Source organism: Condylura cristata, unplaced genomic scaffold (genome assembly GCF_000260355.1).
Source record: "Condylura cristata isolate star-nosed mole 26May11 unplaced genomic scaffold, ConCri1.0 scaffold00021, whole genome shotgun sequence".
Lineage (NCBI taxonomy): Eukaryota > Metazoa > Chordata > Mammalia > Eulipotyphla > Talpidae > Condylura > Condylura cristata.
In genome coordinates, this window is record NW_004567122.1 from 29,901,532 (window position 1) to 29,921,776 (window position 20,245).

Sequence of the window (20,245 nt, forward strand, 5' to 3'; positions counted from 1 at the left end):
TTTATATTCCCAAATTCCTATATTGTGCTATGAAATTAATAAGCAGGAAAAAAAAGAAGCACCTAACGTAAGACTGAGGCATCCAAAAATGCTAACATGACTCAACAACAGAGCAACACAATTAAAATATGGGCAGAGGGTGTAAACACTTTTTGAAAGATGATATACAGATAGCTAATAGGCACATTAAAAGATATTCATCATCTGTTATATTACTAGGGAAATACAGAACAAAACAAGGGCCTATCACCTCCCATCTGCAAAGATGGCCATGATCAAAAAAGACAAGGAACAGCAAGCATTGAGGAGAATGCTGAAAGGGGAACCTGTGGCACACTGTGGAATATTGGTGCAACCATTATGGGAAAACAGTACAGAGACTCATCAAAAATTTTATTTAGAAAAAAAAAAAAAAGTTTATTTAGGGCCCTCCCTGGTGGTGCTGAGAATTAAAGCACAGCACTAAAACGTTAAAGACACTTCAGCATGACTTCGATCCCTGCCCCAGAGGTGACCTATATGGCACAGCAGACCTCTCTTGACCTGCCCACTGCTCCCCTCAGCAGTGTACTTCATCAGTGGGCCTGTTCTGCTCCCCACTCTCTCTGGTAGTCCTCTCACCACCCCTGCACCTCTGGCCTGTACCCCAGTTCTGTATGCTTAAATAAATAAATCTTTTTAAAAAAAATAGAGGTTAGAGTAGTATTTGGGAAGTGTACTAAATGCAGAGGTAGGGTCACACAATAACTGAATGTTAGGATAAGAAACCTGTATTGGTAGGAGGAATAAAAAACAACAAATTGAATATATTACTTATATTACTAAGTAGAAAGATAAAATTGCCCAAGGAAAGAGAGTTACATATAGTTGTGTATATATAACTGTTTTAGATATATATATACACACACACACACACATATATATACTAAAATTATATAATTTCTCTTCATCAAAAAAAGTGTACGTATAAATATTTTTATAAAAAGTAAGGAATGTGGGCCCTCCCTGGTGGCGCAGCGGGTTAAAGCACTGCACTAAAAAGCTAAAGCCACTTCCGCATGAGTTCGATCCCCACCCGCCCCGGAGGAGACCCACATGGCGTGGCAGACCTCTCCTGACCCGCCCGCTGCTCCCCTCAGCAGTGTACTTAGTCGATCTGCCTGTTCTGCTCCCCGCTCTGTCTCTGGTGAAGCCTCTCACCCTTCGCATCTCTGGCCTGTACCCCAGTTCTGTACAAATAAATAAATCTTTAAAAAAAAAAAAAAGTAAGGAATGAAACTCATCAAATTCTAGGTGTGATACCTGTAGATGTGCAGAGAAGGGGGAAAGGTCTTATTTTAACTGTTTGACCTTTTCTTGTTTTAGAGTATGTTTACATACCTTTTATAATTAGTAACATGTAAAATAAGAGATTAAAAAGAAAATACCTTTCTAGGGTAGACCCTAAAGTTTAGTGCTGGTTTTTGGTAACTATAATTAACATTTCAAATGCATACCTGTTCATCTACTTTTTTTACCTGGAAGATAACAGATACTCTCTTTGATAAGCTCCACAAAAGGAAACTCTGAAAAATACATTTCCTAATACTCATCAGAATTGAAGAATATGCTAAAATCACCATCTATGGCAACTTTACCATACAAATTTTATAACTATAAAAGTTACAATTTATTAAACATAAATATTAGAAGGAAAAAATAATTTATGCCCTCCTGCTATCTAATTTCCTTAGTGTAACCAGTGTTAACAATTTAATATATATGCTTACATATCATTTTCAATGTTCATATTCAAATCTTTTGTTTGTTTTCAGAAAAAAGATAATTATATAGATATTATTTTGCACCTTACTACTTATTCATCAGGGTAATTTCTAGGTGTTTATAGTTGCAAAACTCATTTTTTATTATTTGTCTGAAATAAGTTTTGTGGGGAGTTCAAGATACCTTTTGTTTGAAAACACTAGAGGATATAAAATTCACTCTAAAACTGGCATGACCAAGTGATAAAGTAGATCACACTAACAACCTGATAACTATTAATCAGGTAACACTTTTTGCTTATTTGTTTTTACGATGTATCTTTCTAAGCTACAAATCTATTATCAGGTTTGTTTAAGTTATCAGAAATCAAACAAAAATAAGCCTAACTAGCCTCAGACACTGCCTGCTCCCAAGTCATGCCAAGTAGGTGCTCCTGAAAAATCCCCAGGACTCTAAAGAGGATGTCTCAACAATTCAACAGAGGGCTGAGTCAGATTCTGAACCACTGCCTCACAGAAATTAGATAAAGTGACCTATGAAGTCATGGTATCCACCCCCCATTTCAGGAAATCTTGGTTCTTGAGAAGTAACAACAATTTTTTTTTTTTTTTGTCCAGTTCAACTTTTACAAAATACAGGATGGAATTTTCACCAAGTCCAAGAAGATACTTCAACATATAGGAAATTGTTATAAACTCCAATTTTTCAAAGATTCACTAATTACTCTTATGATCATCGATGAGCACCTTTTTAAAAATTTTTCCTTATGGGAGCAGTATCATTCAGAGTTGCCACTCAGCTCTTGTCTACAGTCAAGCTTACGCTAAAGGACTTACAACATGCAAAAGAGACATATCAAGATCTTTTAATCTATTATCACTCCCTGACTATCTCTCACAATTTGTGGTGTTTAAAACAGTGTATTTATCTTACTTAATTATTTTTTAAGAATAAATATGTTCATTCAAAGACAATAAGGAAAATACCTTCAGTATAACACCACCCTATCTACTTTAAAATTCTCTGTACTTCCTAGACTACTTTTTTTTCCCCTTATGCACTGCCATGAATATGACTTCTTCATAATTTGAACACAATTAGGAGGGGAAAAAAACCAACAATGTGACATGACTTTGGCAGGCATACATTTTCATTTAATAACCAAAAACTGAAGTGATTACTTTTCTCTTAAGAACTGACCAACACTGTAATATTCACTCAAAACTTACTTCCAACTCTTTAATTTTTTCTTCTGCTATTTTCTGCTTCTCTAACAGCTGGCTGTGAATTACCTCTTTTGATTGGAGAATAAACCTACAAAACATAAAAAAAAGTTGAAGATTAAGCCACGTAATCACTATATTCATTAAAGTCAACAGCTATATATCACAAATATTAACTAAGAAAACTAAAAGGATAATCACCCAACTCAGGAAAAACAAAATGCATCATTAGGTTAATGTGATCAAATTAGGAAACGACCACAGATTTAAGTTTTCTTGATGGCTGTGGAATAAAGACTTAATTAAAAGTAAATTCAAATATACAATGCTGATGCAAGAAAATGTACACCTGAAATGTACACAGGTTTTAAATTAATGTTGCCTCAATGAAAAGAAAAACAATAAATTCAGTCTTCTTGATTAAGAAAGGTATCAGGTTTCAAGTACATTCCCACATCAAAGGGGGAAGGATAAAATCAAGGGAAAAACATATATCACACACAGGCTAAGAGAAAGTTAACGAACATTACAAATCCCCATACTTTTAATTTTTTTAATTATCTAACTTTTCTCTAGATATTTTTTAAACAGTATTAATAAGTTCGAGTTCCTCCTCCAGTCTTTTTTTTTGTAACTGTAACTCATGACCTTTTAAAGTCACAATCAAGTACTGTGTTAGGATCAATGCATTAGTGTTTATATGAGTTTCTCACACAAGAAAAGCGCTGTATAAGGCCTAGTATATCTTTTAACATTATTTCCAGAGTTTTATAATACCTCTGAAAAGCTCAAAATGCAGAAGTGGAAAATTCCAATATTTTCCATTTTATATTCAGGGACACTATTTACCACTGATGGGAGTGGAAATATGAGGAAGCTTTAAAAATTAACACTGAATTATTCTTGTGATTTTATGGTCAAAATTCTTGCTGTGGGGAAGGAAGAACAAACTCAAGTAAATGAATTATTTCCCTTCCGCCGGAAGCAGGGGAAAACCGCAGTTACTCAAATCACTTTCAAAATTGTTCAACCAGCTATCACAGATTTCAATGAAATATTATGATTAATTAAGCAGACTGTTTCTTCTTTTTGCACATTAAAGATTAGCAACAACAAACTAAAACATAATCTCTTTACAAAAACCTAAACTGCTGACCTCAAAAAACAAGTGTCCAGGTGGGTTCCTACAAAGAGGATCTGATGTTATAGATTAAAAAAAAAAAAAGCAAAACAAATAAAGAACAACTCTTCCTTTGCCTAGACAAGAAACTATCTTTCCTCCCAATTCTTCATGAATACACCTTACCACAAATATTAACAGTCTGGGAAGCATCTCTTTCACTCCACTAATTATTAAGCCTGTATCCTGATGTGGGCATTCCAGATAATTTATCATCTGATCTCAGGCTTCAGGAGCAACTTTATCCTTTGTAAAAATCTTAAAATACCTACAGCAAAGACAAACTACCTTCATACAACACAAGAATTACTATATAAACCTGTGACTAAGGTGTTCTCATTTAGTCCAAGAGATAGGCACTATTCCTGAGAAGGCTATGCTTACAGAATATTTTTCCCAGATCTTACTAATTATTTAGTTTAGTGTTGAGAAGAACTGTGTTTAAGTCTCAGTAACACTGTGTAGAAAAGTATCAGAAACCTAGGCACAAGAGTCACCAAATTATGTCATTATACACACAATTTTCTAAGAAAGTCTTTTAGCTAGGGAAATAATCTTCAGAGTAAAATACACATTTTTAAAAAGATTTATTTATTTATGCTTACAGGTCAGAGGTGTGGTGGGTGAGAGGATTCATCAGAGACAGAGTGGGGAGCAGAACAGGCAGATGTACTGAAATACACTGCTGAGGGGAATAGCAGGCTGGTCAGGAGAGGTCTGCCCCTCCATGTGTATCAGCTCCCTGGCTGGGGATCGAACTCGTGTTGCGGTGGCTTTGGAGAGCTTCATAATGTGGTACTTTAACCCATTGCACCACCAGGGAGAGCCCAAAGAATACACATTTTTAAATAGCATTGATCGCTGGCCAGTGAGTAGTATTCTCAAATAAAAGGTCATCAGACATTATCTTTCTTCGTGTCTGGGAAATTTTCAAAGCTAAGATTAGAGGTCAAGTCATTACTTATGTGGCCTTTAAAAATAAAGTATCTGAACAGATACTAAATCCCTTGAGCAGAAAATAAATTTACTAGAAAGCAAGAATACTCAACAACAAAAATATGTTTTTCCAAGGCCACACACCCCGAGGTAGCTATATTGGACTTAGCTAGTTTAAGGCCAGAGAGATGTCACCAAAGCTGACCAAACTACTATAAGCCTAAGGAAACCTGTGTCCTGAAAATTTTAAACAAAAATGAATTCTTACTTAGTAAACTCAAAAGACTCAAGAGTAGTTACTCAGTCAAAATTCAAACAAAAATTATGGCAAATTTATTTTGATCCTCAATTTTAAAAAATGCCGAAGATGTTATATGGAGACAGAAAAGGGCTTCAAGAAACACAGGATTGCTGAATAAAATCTAGAATATAGCTTATCTGTATTTAAATTATCAGATGCCATTATGTTGTCTTGTTTAATGTAAAAATGAGTCGAATAAACAAATATGCCCATAGTTTCTCAAAGCAGAGTATCTCACAGAGCTCCTGCCTTACAGTTTATGGAGAGCCAAATGACGAATAAAGGACACTGAGTTAAAATGTGGCACAGGGCGATTCTTCTCTGGAGTGTGTACTTTCACCTACAATAAAGCTTCATTTCTAACTCAAAACAAAACAAAAATATGGCACAAAGAGAGGTAAACTAAGAAGAAATTATTTTCATATGACAAATGATAAGCAGAAAGTGTACTTCCAATACCCAGGATGACACCAGCTAGAAGAGTGTCGCTGCTTTGTAAAAAGCCTCTAGCTTGACAAGGAAATCAATGCTACTATGGCCCTCCCTGTACTCTGTTTGCAAGGAGTTAAAGCCTGCTATTTCACTGCCTCATTTATTTATAGTTACGCCATCTGGAAAACAACTGTAGGATGACTTTTGGTTCTGTTTATTTGAAAAACACCTGAGATTGCGTTCGCAATTGTCCTACAGATTAGAACATGACTTCTACATTACTCTGGCTCAGCATGAATCAAAATTGTTGCTCATCTTCCCAAAACACAACCAGTGGTAATGTCTTGTGGGTACACTTCCACCCAGACATATCATATTCAAAGACAACAATAGTCTCATGATAATGTTCTTTGGGTAGGAAATTTTCAGAGGATGTGTGAATACATACCCTAATAGCACTTAGAATCTGCCCACACTCAGCCTCAAGTGTGTAATGTCACCTACAATAACCGGTGGTCTGTGCCACAAATTAAGCAGCACAGGTAAGAATGAATGAGTCTGTCTTTATCAATTACATCTCATAAAATTTTTAAAACTTCAATGCAAAAAAATCACGTAAGCGGCCCTCCCTGGTGGCGCAGCGGGTTAGAGCACAGCACTGAGAATCTGAGGCCACTTCCGCATGAGTTCGATCCCCGCCTGCCGCCTGCCCTGGAGGAGACCACATGGCGAGCCAGACCTCTCCTGACCCGCCCGCTGCTCCCCTCAGCAGTGTACTTCGTCGATCTGCCTGTTCTGCTCCCCACTCTGTCTCTGGTGAAGCCTCTCACCGCCCCTGAGCCTCTGACCTGTACCCCAGTTCTGTATGCACAAATAAATAAATCTTTAAAAAAAAAAAAAAAAATCACGTAAGCCTTATAAACACTAACCAAAAAAAGAAAAAGAATCTTTTTTTGCATCATTCCACTGGCAATGAAAATCATTTGCACGTGTACTCAAAGATCTATATGCAAAAAATGTTTTGTTTAGTATTCTAAGCAAAAAATATATAAAAATAAAAAGGTACAATCAACCAAAATCCCTTAGGTAAGGAAGTGATTTTAAAAAAGCATGCTCCATCCAGGCTACGGAATGCGGAATCGGTTAAAGGCTTCTGTTGTCAGCATAATGTAGGAAAATGTACTTGCAACTCTTTTTGAGTAAGACAAAGCAAAAAAAAAAAAATATTTTTTTAACATTTTGCTGAGTTAACCTAAGGTAAGATTTCAGAGGTTCAAAATCAAATGAAATCAGGAAATCTGGAAGGTAAGAAAACACTCAATTAACTTTCATTTCTGCTGAATCCTGGCGACTATGAGCACGCTGGCACAAACAAGGAGACAACACAGGAGACCGAACTTCCCAAAGCAAGAAGCAGCTAGGAGAATCCTCAGTTAAAGTGAGTCCCAAAGCCAGTCCAGGAGTGAAAAAAAAATAAACTTGCCTCTCTGGAGAGTACAACAGAAGTGTATTTATCAATACCTTCGTAATAAAGTTGAGAAAGTTAAAATGTCCCCCCGAAGTGTGTAATTATTTAACTGGCCTCCTCACAAATTGTGCCTGAAATTCAATACAGTATGACGCAGAAAATCTCAAACACAGAAATTAGTTTACATTATTCTAATTAGGTGAATGGCAAAATTTAAGAAAACTGAAAAATGGATTAATAAAAAGTACCCAAACTTAAAGCACAAAGAGGAAAACACAGTACATGAAAACAAGAAGCAAAACAAAAAGCCATGACACAACATGTAAGATACAACCTAGAAGAACGGAGAGAAGAAACAAATTCTTGAGAACGGACAAGAATTTTCTACAATAACAACAAAAAACACCAAATCACAGTTCCAAACTACTCAATAAAAATGGAGAAAAATAAATACAAAAAGAAAACAGAAGCAAAACACAATCAGATGTAGCATCGTCAAACTACTGAAAAACAAGAGAAATCTTGACAAGCCAAAGAAATGTTATATTACAAAGAAAGAATTACAGCAAACTTCTTGTCACAAACTATGCAAGACAGAGACAACAGTGACTTTTCTAAATGTAACAAGTCTTCACTAAGTTTCTGGAGACTGCAAATCTTAAGTAAATGATGCACAATACCACCAATTTTATCACAGACTAGTCAACATGAACGAGTTAAGCTCCTCTGGCTTATTTCTGTTTGCAAAAATGTCACCAAACTTCTAAATAAAGATCCAAAATACGCCTAATATTAAACTATAATTTCTATTCATTTTCCTGGTCACTTATTCCATTTCAGGGGCATGGGTGGCCAGAGGATGTCCCAGCAAATCAAGGCACCAGGTGGAACCCAACCCTGGCCAGAACACCCTTCCATCACAAGCTGTACGTGCACACACACACACACACACACACACACACACAGACTAGGACAACTTATATGCACTGGTGAAACTAACATACATATTTTGTTTTTAACATCATTCTTCATGGTACATTTTTCCATCTCAGTTGTCATCCCCGTGGGCTTCCCACCACCAATTCACCCATGTGCCATCACCATAGTCCCGTGTGCTCTTCCCACCCCAGTTTTGATCCCATTCCCCTCTCCACTCCCATAGAATGGTGTATAGTTGGTCATTTTTTTGTTTGTTTTTACTTTATTACAACTGTTTTTTTTTTTCCTGATCCCTTACATTTCTGCTATGAGTGAAACCATCCAATATTTTTCTTTCTGGCTTATTTCACTAAGCATAACATACACATTTTGGGGGATGTGGAAAGATACCAAAGTACTCCAAGAAAACAGACATGGGGAGAGTATGTAAACTACAAACAGTGGTCCTCGACTGGGGATCAATTTTTCTCATCAATGTTGTACCAAAAAAACATTAACCTGCTGCACCAAAAGAAAAAACTATTAAGCCAGCATTACATACACAGTGAAATATCAAAAAATGAAGGAGAAATTCAAACAAAAGCTGAGCATTAACTACAGCAAACATTACCTTAAGAAATGTTAGAGAGCTCTTCTAGCAGAAAAGTGTATGTTAACATGTGACAACTTACAAAGAAATGAAAAGCACTGAAAATAGTACAAACTAAGATGAATTGACAGATTTTTCTTCTATGGCTTGTAGAACAATGCAGTCATGTGCTTCTGTTTTTATAATGTCAAGAGAATGGATACCGAACACATGGCCAACAAAGACAAAAATATTTACTACAGTAATGCACTGCATAATGGTGTTTCAATCAACACATACCACATACACAACAGTGGTCCCATATATAGCCTCATGCAGTAGGCAATGCCATCTAAGTTTGTGTAAGTACCTTCTAGAATATCTGCATAATGACAAGATTGTCTAACAAATTTCTCAGAAGATTCATGTTGATGTTTATGGTTGTATATAGCCCAATACCAACTCCTGGTTGAAAAGCAAAGTAATACATTGTAGGCTTCATCACATATGTAACACTCATAAACAACAAAAATATCTAAAAAGGGACTCCCCAGTGGCACAGGGGTTAAAGTTTCAGCACTATGAAACCACTGCAGATGAGTTCAATCCCTGGCCAGGGAGCTGACCTACAGCAGACCTCTCCTGTCCACCCTCAGCAGTATATTTCTGTAGATCCACCTGTTCTGCTCCCTACTCTCCCTCTGGTGAATCCTCTCCCCCACCTCCTGCACCTCTGACCTATATCCCAATCCTTGTGTGCATAAATATCTTTTTTTAAAAAATGAAAGTTGGAACAATTGATCATCTTTGTAAGATGAAGTGGTATAATACTATTAGTTGAAGGTAGGCTCTGATAAATTAAAGACACATTATTGTAAACAACAGGACAGCCACTAAATTTCAAACAATACTGAAAGAGTACTAAAACAGTGTTCAAAAGGACAGTGTAGGGAATGTCACAGTCAGTGGGTTCTCACTCATGTGCTCAACTTGAAGACCACCAAGGCTCAGGGTCCAACAAGAGGGTTTATTTAACAAACATTACATAGGGAAAAGGAAATTTTTTGAGGCCGTCACCTCTCTATCTCCAGATTGTTTCCACAGTGCACACAAGTCCCAAACAAAGGCCGTGCTGTGAAGATGAGATGACACTGCAGCACCCCTCAACAGCAATCTGAGGCTGGGCAGACACCAAACCAGACAGTAAAGGACTCAACAGCACCAGGAGGTGGTGTCATAGAACCAAAGGCTGTGGTCAGCAATTTGAGACACGGGCCCAGCCCAAAGATGCTCCTTGCAGTGAACGGCAGAGCCAGAGGCAGGTGCAGTGGCCAAATCTGCAAAGGTCTACAGAGGTGTGCAGGTCAAGGAGTTCACAAAGTCTACAAAGGTCTGGTGACTCCCACGGAGGTCAACCTCTCAATGGGTCTCTCTCTTCAGGGCCTGGGAGCAGAATCCTTCTCTGAAGATGGGCTGAAGAATGCTTCCTTTCTGAAGCCTGGCTGCTAACTATCTCTTTGAAGGTGGTCCAATGAACCCTCTGCTCCAAGGCTGGCGGCACACTGCTTCTTCGAAGGTGGTCAGATCAAAGCTTCCTCTTCAAAGGCCAGCAGCAGAAATCCTCAAGCTGGCTATTACTCAGCCTTCTATTTTCTTGGGGTGCCCCACCCCAAGACTGACTCCACTGTTTTCAATTTTAAGTCTCTGACCAAACCAATTTGCACCAATCAGCTTGTTTTCCATTTGCAGTCCAAATAAGTAACTACTGAAGTGAGTCTGAACCACATTGGCTGATTTAGCTCAGACAAGAATGGTCCATTTTTGTAAAGGAGGAAAAGCCCAGCCTGGCCTATTCTCAGGTTAAGGCAGGCTAGTGGGCCCGCTGGCTCCAGGAAGCCATGTCTAGAGCCATAGCTGGGGAAGAGGGAACAGCCACAGGCAATGAGTGGGCTGAAGCCAGTGTCCCTCAGCCCCCAAAAGGTTGTCTCTGCCCACTGCTTCTGGGGGACATGAGGATCTGGTAAAGATTTTAAAAAAGAAAGTTTACTAGAACAAGCCAAACCAGAAGATAACTAGAATCATAAAATATTAATCAAAACAAAAGGCTATAGATTTAAAAAGAAAGGATTGAAAGGCTGTAAGTTAAATCCAATTATAGCAATAATTAATTGAAATATAAGTTGATCCAAACATCCCAATTAGAAGGCAATGACAGTAGATTAGATTAAAAAGCAAGACCCTACAATATGCACCACCAAGAAATTCACCTTAAATAAAAGGAGAAAGATAGTATCAAAGTAAAAGCATGTCCACTAGGATGGCAATAATCAAAAGAATAACAAGTGTTAAAGGTGATACAGTGAAACTGACGCCCACCTAAACTGCTTGTAGTGTGTAAATGGCGCAGCTTCTGTGGACATGATGCAGTTCCTCCAAAGGTTAAAGTCTCGGCAGTATGAAGCTATCCGCAGCCACTACAGCACGAGTTCGATACCCGACTAGGGAGGGAGCTGACCCACATGACATCGCAGACTTCTCCTGAACTGCCCACTGCTCCCCTCAGCAGTGTACTCTAGTACATCTGTCTGTTCTGCTTCCCACTCTGTCTCCAGTGAGTCCTCTCAACCCCTGCACATCTGGCCTATACCCAGTTCTTGTAGGCATAAAAAAAAAAAACAAAAAAACAGTTGTCAACATCAGTACATGGGTAGTTCAGTGTAGAATTTAGGTAGAAATTTAATTTGTCATGTGAAGGCCAGGGTTTGATTCCTACCCCATGCAGCACAGTTTCTTCTTTATACTTTATATCACTTTATACTAGAATTAAGTCAGTCAGTCAATGGATGGTGAATGACAGGAACCAAGAGAGAAATTATAGATAAGCAAGATAGAATGAACTCTGGTACTGGACAAAAAATTGGGTACTCAGTGGGAACTGTTTTTAGATTAAGTACACAAACTCAAACTGTAGATACGGTAGGTATACTTGAATAAAGTGATTAAGTATACAGATATATTATCCAGCTCTACTTGCTAAGAGAAACTAAAAATAGAAATACCTCAGTAGCAACAACATATCCAACAACCTGACCTTGATTTCCTAACATATCTTCCAATAAAAGGAACTAGGGTTTTGTTTGTTTTGTTTTTTTTTTTGTTTATTTGTTTGTTTTAAGAAATGACTGACTCAAAGGCAGAGGCATGGAAAATACAAGAACTTACAGTATTTTAGAATATGAGAAAGGAAGTGCTTAAAAACAAAATACTTAGAAAAATGAAAACACAGATCTGCCCTAGTGGTACAACAGGTTACAGCACAGCACTACAAGCTAGCTGCAGCTGCTGCAGTGTGAGTTCAATCCCAGCCCCAGGAGGTGACCCACATGGCACAGCAGACCTTTCCTGCTTTGCCCACTGCTCCCCTCAGCAGTGTACTTCATCCATCTGCCTGTTCTGCTCTCTACTCTGTCTCTGGTGAAGCCTCTCACCACCCCTGCACCTCTGGCCTGCACCCCAGTTCTGTATGAATGAATAAATCTTAAAAAAAAAAAAAAGCCAAGCCTCAAGTAAAATCTGTAAAACACCTACCTAATCAACTTTTAAAACTCAATAAGAAAACAACCATATTCAAAAATTAGCAAAATATCTGACTAGACATCTTAGCAAACACATACAGATGCCAAATAAGCACACAAAAATGCTCAACATTGTATGTCACTAGGAAATTACATATTAAAACAACAATGAGGTATCATTACACACCTATTAGAAGACATAAAATGCAAAACAGTAACAATGCCAAATGCTGGTAAAGAGTGGGGCCCTAGAAAGTCATTTATTGCTGACGAGGACGCAAGGTTGTACAACTACTCTGGAAGGCAGTTTGGCTGTTTCTTACAAAGCTAAAAGGACACTGTAATCCAGCAAGAATACTCCTGGTATTTACCAATGGGTTGAAAACCTATCCACATAAATGCCTGCACGTGGATCTTCACAGCAGCTTTATTGCTAACGCTTGGAAGCAATGATGATGTTGTCCTCTAAACTGTGATATACCCGGACAACAGAATATTATTTGACAATAAATAGAAATGAGCTATCAAATCATGAAAAGACATGGAGGAAACTGAAATGCATACTGCTACATGAAAGAAGGTGATGTGAAAAGGCTACATGCAACAATGTGACATTCTTAAAAAGATTGAAACATAAAGAGTAAAAAAATCTGGTTACCAGGGGTTTAGAGAGGTAGGGAAGGAGAAACAGGTGGAACACAGAGGGTTTTAAGCTCAGTGAAACTACTCTGTATAATACTGTAACGGCAGATACCAGACATCATACATTTATATGTGTCAAAACCCATAGAACTGTAGAAAACAGAGTGGGCCCTAATGTTATCTATGCACCTTGATGACATTCTATCAATATTCCTTAATCAATTCTAGCAAAAGCAAGATATTGATACAGAAATCTAGAGGATGGGAGGTGGGAAAAGATAGTAAGAACTCTACTTTCTGTTCAACTGTTCTGTAAATTTAAATAAAACTGTTCTAGAAATCAGTCTATTCTTTAAAAAAAAAAAAGAGCCAATAGAGCTATTTTAGCAACAAAATGCAGTATTAGACTGTAATGCAGTATTAGACTGTAAACCAGAGAAACAGCAACTCGACTTGAGGGCAAAAGAAATCTACAGAACACAGTATTCTCAAATCTAACTCCAAAGATGTGGCTCACATTAGCCGTGTTCCCCTCACACATATGCAGAGCTAAGCTCTCTCTACCCAAAGCCCCATGAAGAGCTCATTTATTTTCAGAGTTCAATTTGGCTAATGACCTTCAAAATACCACCAACCCCCTATTACCTTGTCTGCCATCACCCAACGGACATTTCTATTTGTATGTACCACATCTTTGCAAACATGTTCTGAATTAAATTCATTTTATCTACCCATACCACATGTACAGTTTCCCCTCAGCTTCAGTTTCTATCAGTGATATCACCACTTGACTACTTCCCCAAGTTCCAGGCCTGCAGGTCTCCTTCCTATCTTTGCAATCTGTTAGAACACTTAGTACTTAATTTTGTACTGATGCTCTTCCTCTCCATTCTACCTCTGCTACCTTAACTGATGCCTGTATTGCTAAACTAGTACCCTCCCTTGTACTCTCCGATTAACTTTTCCCTACTCATCCTAAATGTATTACCAACAATTTTCATGTAACTAGCCCTCAATTACTGGTCACTCTAATGATTGATGTTGGTGACTCTTGCAGATACTCTGAGTTGGTTACCCAACATTCATTCCTCTTCTTTAGTGTTCAGTTTCGTATGGGTAGCCTCCAGTTTCCAAGTATGTCAGCAAACTGACTCTGAGGTAAATCTTGATTGACTTTACTTATTCACAGCAGTCCCATTTTCCAAGATTTAAGCCCAAACATATGGCTCATTTCACTACATGTGAGAGGTGGCCCTTTTGAAGTCTTCTATGAAAGATTTCTTACCTCCCAGCCCTCCCTTGTGGCCTAACAGGTTGGCGCACAGCACCATGAAGCTTACCTCAGCCTCTTCAGTGCAAGTTTGATCCCTGGCCAGGGAGGACCCCAGGTATCACAGACTGCTCTTGACCCTCCTGCTGCTCCCTTCAGCAGTCTGATTCGTCAATCTGCCTGTTCTGCTCCAAGCTCTGCTTCTGATGGGTCCTTTTGCCGCCCCTGCACTTCTAGCCTATACCCCACTTCTGTATGCATAAATAGATAAATCTTAAAAAAAAAAAAGAAAAGAAAAAGAAAGATTTCTTAGCTACCACAAGAGGTAGCACAGAAAACATGGTACTTCCTAACCTGGATGTTATTACATCTGAATGAAATTCTTGGCCAAGCTGAAGATGAAGCTGTTGCGCAAAGTGAGGTGCACAGAAGAAGAAGAGAAGTAAGCACTGAAGTCCAACATACTGTCCCCGTTGAGGCTTAACAGACACAACATGGAAAAGCATCAGAAGCAATGAAAGAAGTCACACAAAAGAACACATACACAATAGGGCTCTATTTATATGTTCCATATACAGCTGTAAACTATGCACAAGTAATCTATGGCTACAAAAATCAGATTATCAGTTGCCTACAGCAGAATATGGAAAGAGAGAATTGACATAAAAGAAGAAAGAAGGAATTTTTAGGGTGATGAAAAGGTTCTATGTCATGTTTGAAGTCACATTTTCAAAGTTCATCCAACTATACTCCAAAAATGAGCTGAGTTAAGAATAATAATTAGTACTACAGTATGCCAGATGGTGGTAAATGCCCTGGAAAAAAATAGTCAGAAAAGCAAATCCACGAGGCAAACAACAGGGGGAGGATTTATGTGCGTAATTTTGAATAGGATGGTCACTAAAGACCTCACAGCCCATTTCATAAAGACCTGAAAGATGAGAAGGTGGTCGCCATGCAGACATCAAGAAGAAACAGTCTTCAGCAGAGAAACCAAAAAGTATAAAAGTCTGAGTTTGCTGGTGAAATGGAAAGCCATCTACAGGTTTTGGCTAATTCAATATTGACTTAATGTTTTAAAAGAATGACTGTGTTCAGCTGATCCAACTTATAAAGTGCTAAAGATGGAAACAGAATCCAGTAAGGAAGCAGCTGCAGTAGCTGTTAAGTGGAAGTGTTCAGATTCTGATCAAAATGTAAGGACAGAGCCTTTGCTAATGGACTGTATGTGAGATTGAAAGAGAAGATACAAGGTGACTCCAAGACTTGGAAAACCTGGAAAGACAGAAAAGTCAATTAATGAAATGAAGAAGACTGAGGGAAGATGATATGGTTTATTTGCAAAAGGAAAAATTTTATTTTGGCCAAGTTAATTCTGAGATGCCTAATAGACCAACAAATGGAGATGTAAAGGAGACAGGTGGACATGAAAGTCTACAATTAAGGAAAGGGCCCTAAGCTAAAGATGGCAGTTGTCAGTACATTAAAAGACACTAAAGAGGTGGGGCCTCCCTGGTGGCGCAGCTATCAAACTAAGGGCAACTACTGCAACATGAGTTCAATCCCTGACCAGGGAGGTGAACTATATTGTACACAGACCTATCCTGTCTTGCCCGCTGCTCCCCTCAGCAGTGTACTTCGTCAATCTGCCTGTTCTGCTCCCCACTCTGTCTCTGGTGAGAGGACACCACACCTCTGGCCTACATCCCAGTTCTTGTATATATAAATTAATCTTTTAAATGAAAAAAAGACATTAAATATGTAGCCTGAATGAGAGCCCCAAGTGAAGAGTATACACCAGAAGAGAAAAATGTCTAACAGCTGATCATAAGTTCAACCTAACACTTAGAAAGAAAACAGCAAAGGAAACTGAAAAGGAATGGCCAGTGAAATAAGAAAACCAAGAGGTGTTATCCTGGTAGCCAAGGAAAGAAAGAGTTTCAAGAAAGAAAGGAAGATCAACTGGACTATTCACTACTGCTAGGTCAAATAAAATGAGACCAGGAATTCACTGGAATTATTAGAGCATCGTGGTCCCCTCAGGAGGCTAATCCCATGTAAACGTTTTGTGTCCTAGATGAGTAACTCATAAACTGCTAGGTTCATTCTGTACTAATTAAAATCACTGCCTATTTTTGAATCAAACTACTCCTAAAATGGAAGCTGTAGTATGTTGATCTATTTTAAACATGATGCTTATTTTTAGTCACTATTTGGTATTCCAACAATTCTGGTAAATAATCACCTCTGATGTTTACCACTTTGACTCTGGCCTCATCAAACCCCAAACATTTCCACATATAAGCAGTGAGCTATTCTACAACTTTTTTCCAAGATGTGATCTATATTTTACTAGTAGGTTAAAATAGAGACAAAATACCACCATTTGATAATAAGAAAAATTATCATCCAATGAGTGGTGAAGGGCACAAGCAGACAACTCCTGGTACAAAAACAAAAAGTCCCAGTGAATACAAATGTATTTTGGCACAAACGCAAGAGGGTCAGTCACACACACATATACAGGATGCATAATGTGGTCCAAATCTTTTTACCCTGTGCCAAACAACATAAAAGGTTCAGCTTAAGCCAGTCATGCTCTTTTCTATTTAAAGACACATTTTTAATACTGGGCTCCTGCTGCTGTGCAAATTTTGATATGAGAACATTCTTTTTCAGAGCCAAAAGAATAGTGTCTTCCAAGTACTCTGGTTGATTTCAAGGTAACTGATCTTCCTCAAAACAAGAGTTGGTAGTGCGAGTTCCTGGCAAGGACAGGTATAACATTTTCCCAGACATGTCTATTAGAACTTTTATAATCTAAAAATAAAGTAAGCATACATTCTTCACAAAACCACAGGCACTAATAATCCATGTAATATACCACAATCTTAATGAACTCATCTGTGTAAGGGATATTTGTAGGTCACAGTAATTACTGATAAAATAATAATACTACTAAAAAATCATTAACTCAGGCAGGAGCAGTGATGGCACTGGGACTTAACCCTTAAGCCACCAGGGAGGCCCTCATTCATGAGAAATTTAGCTAAAAGTCAGTTACTGAATATAATTCCTTAACACAAAGTTAAGTTCTGGGCCTCTGTGGTGACACAAGGGGTTAAGTCTCAGCACTATGAAGCTATTGGCAGCCACTGCAGCAATCCCAGGCCAGGAAGCCAGCAGACCTCTCCTGTCTCGCCCACTGCTCCCCTCAGCAGAGTATTTCAGTAGATCTGCCTGTTCTGCTTCCCACTCTGTCTCTGGAGAATCCTCTCACCCACCCACCCCTCTATTATGGCATTTTTCACTCCTCATTTACCCTGTATTACTTATCACACCAACTGGAACCCACTGTAGTAAAAAAGAAATAGATTAAAATAAGGATTTTTTTGTTGTTTTCTTCCTAGAAATTTTTATTGCTGTAATGTTGGCTAAAGTTTCAGGTGTACCGCACTGTAATTTAACATCTGTATACACTATGTTGTGATCACCCACAGAAGTCCAGTTTCCATCTAATACCATGTTATCAACTCCATCCATTTCACCCACCTCTAACATCCTTGCCCTCTGGTAACCACCAATCTGTTCTTCATATCTAAGAATTCTTGTTGTTTTACCCCAATAAGAGAAATTACATATTATTTGGTTCTCTTCATCTATTTCTCTTAGCCCAATACCCTCAAAGTTTATCTACATTGTCACAAATGGCAAGAATTTTTTTTGGTTGAGTATATTCACTCACACACACAGATACTGTATGTGTGTATATATATGTTTACCTATATACCCATCTGGGGCACAGTGTGCCCATCTGGGGTTACATACATATTCAACATCAATAAAACTGAAGTAATCTGTCCCTGCACAACAGGAAAAGTTATATTTTTTCCTCTTAAAACTCTAAGAAATGAAAGCCATGACTTTAGATATGTTTATATGTGTGTGTGTGGAGATACATATATATTCAGATATGGATATATATATATCTCCACCCATACAGATATATATCGTTACATAAATGTGTGTGTGTCCATAGTGGCATGTTTCCCTATCTTGATATTGGTAATTCTGCAATGAACACAGGTATCTTTTCAAATTAGTGTTTATGCATTCCTCAGATAAATAGCCAGAAGTGGAATAGTTCAACCATATATTAACCCTGTTCTTAATTTTGAGGCCTCTCCATAACTGTTTTCTAAACAGGCTGCACCAATTTACTCCCACCAACAGAGCACATTTTCAAAATTAATGTCCCATGTTTCAGTGAGATTATTTGGGTTCTGAGGGACATGGGAGGGGAAGTAGGGAAAGAATTATTAAAAGCACTCATTTGCAGAAGAAACATGGCTATGTAATTCCTACGCAAGTGTTTGCTAACTTCCTCTGGCATAAAAACAGTGATGTCATTATACACAGCACTTATAACCAACACTAAGTTTTTCAATCACTGACAACTTAAGGAAATTAAGAATATTACTCAAAAATCTCCTCTCCCTAGAGTATCCATCTGTGGATGAAGACTGCCCATCTGGGTTATATACATACTCAAAATCAACATAACTGAAGTCATTTTTCCCTGCACAACAGGAAAAGTTGTGTTTTTTGCCCTTAAAACTCTGAGCAATGAAAGCATGACTTTAAATGGCTCCATATAAAAACATAAGGGTGGGTAACAGTCCATTAGGAAATGCAGTTCAACATCAAGAACTTCTCTTTAAAATAAGTGTAAAAAATAACTTTAAAAACATTTTCCCTTTGAAAATTACTTTCATTGTTATTGCTCTCTAAAATACAGATTATTACCTTTAAAGAGGGTATAAAAGGAACTTATAAATTTGAATTTGTAATGTGGGTTACACACAAAAGACATCTGCACATTTTTTCCTTTTAAAGCATAATACCAATACCCAACTTTGATCCACTGGGGGAAAAAAACCTAAATTTTTATTATCATATCAATTTTTACCAATAATATGTACTACTACAAGATGTGTGGCTTATTTCTTTATCTTCTAGAAATAAAAGATGGTAGCACTATTTCTTCCATTTAAAATTACTTCAAATTGACAAATTTGAGATCAACTCTACAAGCATAAAATGGTTGCAAAACTTGAGACAGCAAGGCTATGTATATTTCTGTTAACATTTAACTAAGAGGAACTACAAATGTTTCATCCTTTATAAAGTGTCAGACTCAAAACACAGATGTATATCCAAACTAACAATTAAAATCACTACAAAACCAACACAATATTTTACACAAATAGCAGTTCAACCATGTTGTCATTAAGAGTTCACACTTCTTCATCCTCATTAGCTGACTTTTTAATTTTTAAAAATAATGTGTTACTGGGCCCTCCCTGGTGGCGCAGCAGGTTAAAGCACAGCACTAAGAAGCTTAAGCCACTTCCACATGAGTTCAATCCCCACCTGCCCTGGAGGAGATCCACATGGCGAGGCAGACCACTCCTGACCCGCCCGTGGCTCCCCTCAGCAGTGTACTTCGTCGATCTGCCTGTTCTGCTCCCCATTCTGTCCCTGGTGAATCCTCTCACCCTCCGCAATTCTGGCCTGTACCCCAGTTCTGAATGAATAAATAAATAAATCTTTAAAAATATATATTTAAAAAATAATAATGTGTTACCTCTCAGAAGTATACCTGCTCTTTCACTTTCTACCTGTGCTGCATTTATCTTAGTGGTTGAAAGTTCCAGAAGATCTCAACCACTAGAGATCAACCATCAAATTACTTCAACAAGTAGAAATAGCAACACCGCTCCCAAACAGCAATTTCTGCATTGCTAGACACTTATCTAGTTGGTAGATTTATACCATTGTTCATTCTTAGCTCCCTAAATGTAAAAAAATACCCACAGAATAGTGGCATAACTCTAAATTAGTTTAAATATGGTACAAAGTTATTTTTAGTTAAGTTCAGGTTTTT

The 20,245-nt window shown here is 37.8% G+C and overlaps 1 protein-coding gene across 1 annotated transcript in view; it reads right to left on the reverse strand.

Moving 5' to 3' along the window:
• PFDN1 (prefoldin subunit 1) overlaps nucleotides 1-20,245 on the reverse strand; it is a 53,601-nt gene that overhangs the window by 25,382 nt on the left and 7,974 nt on the right. The window contains exon 3 of the mRNA XM_004686797.2: nucleotides 2,994-3,078. Within this exon, the coding sequence (XP_004686854.1) occupies nucleotides 2,994-3,078 (85 nt within the window). The remainder of the gene's footprint in view (nucleotides 1-2,993; nucleotides 3,079-20,245) is intronic.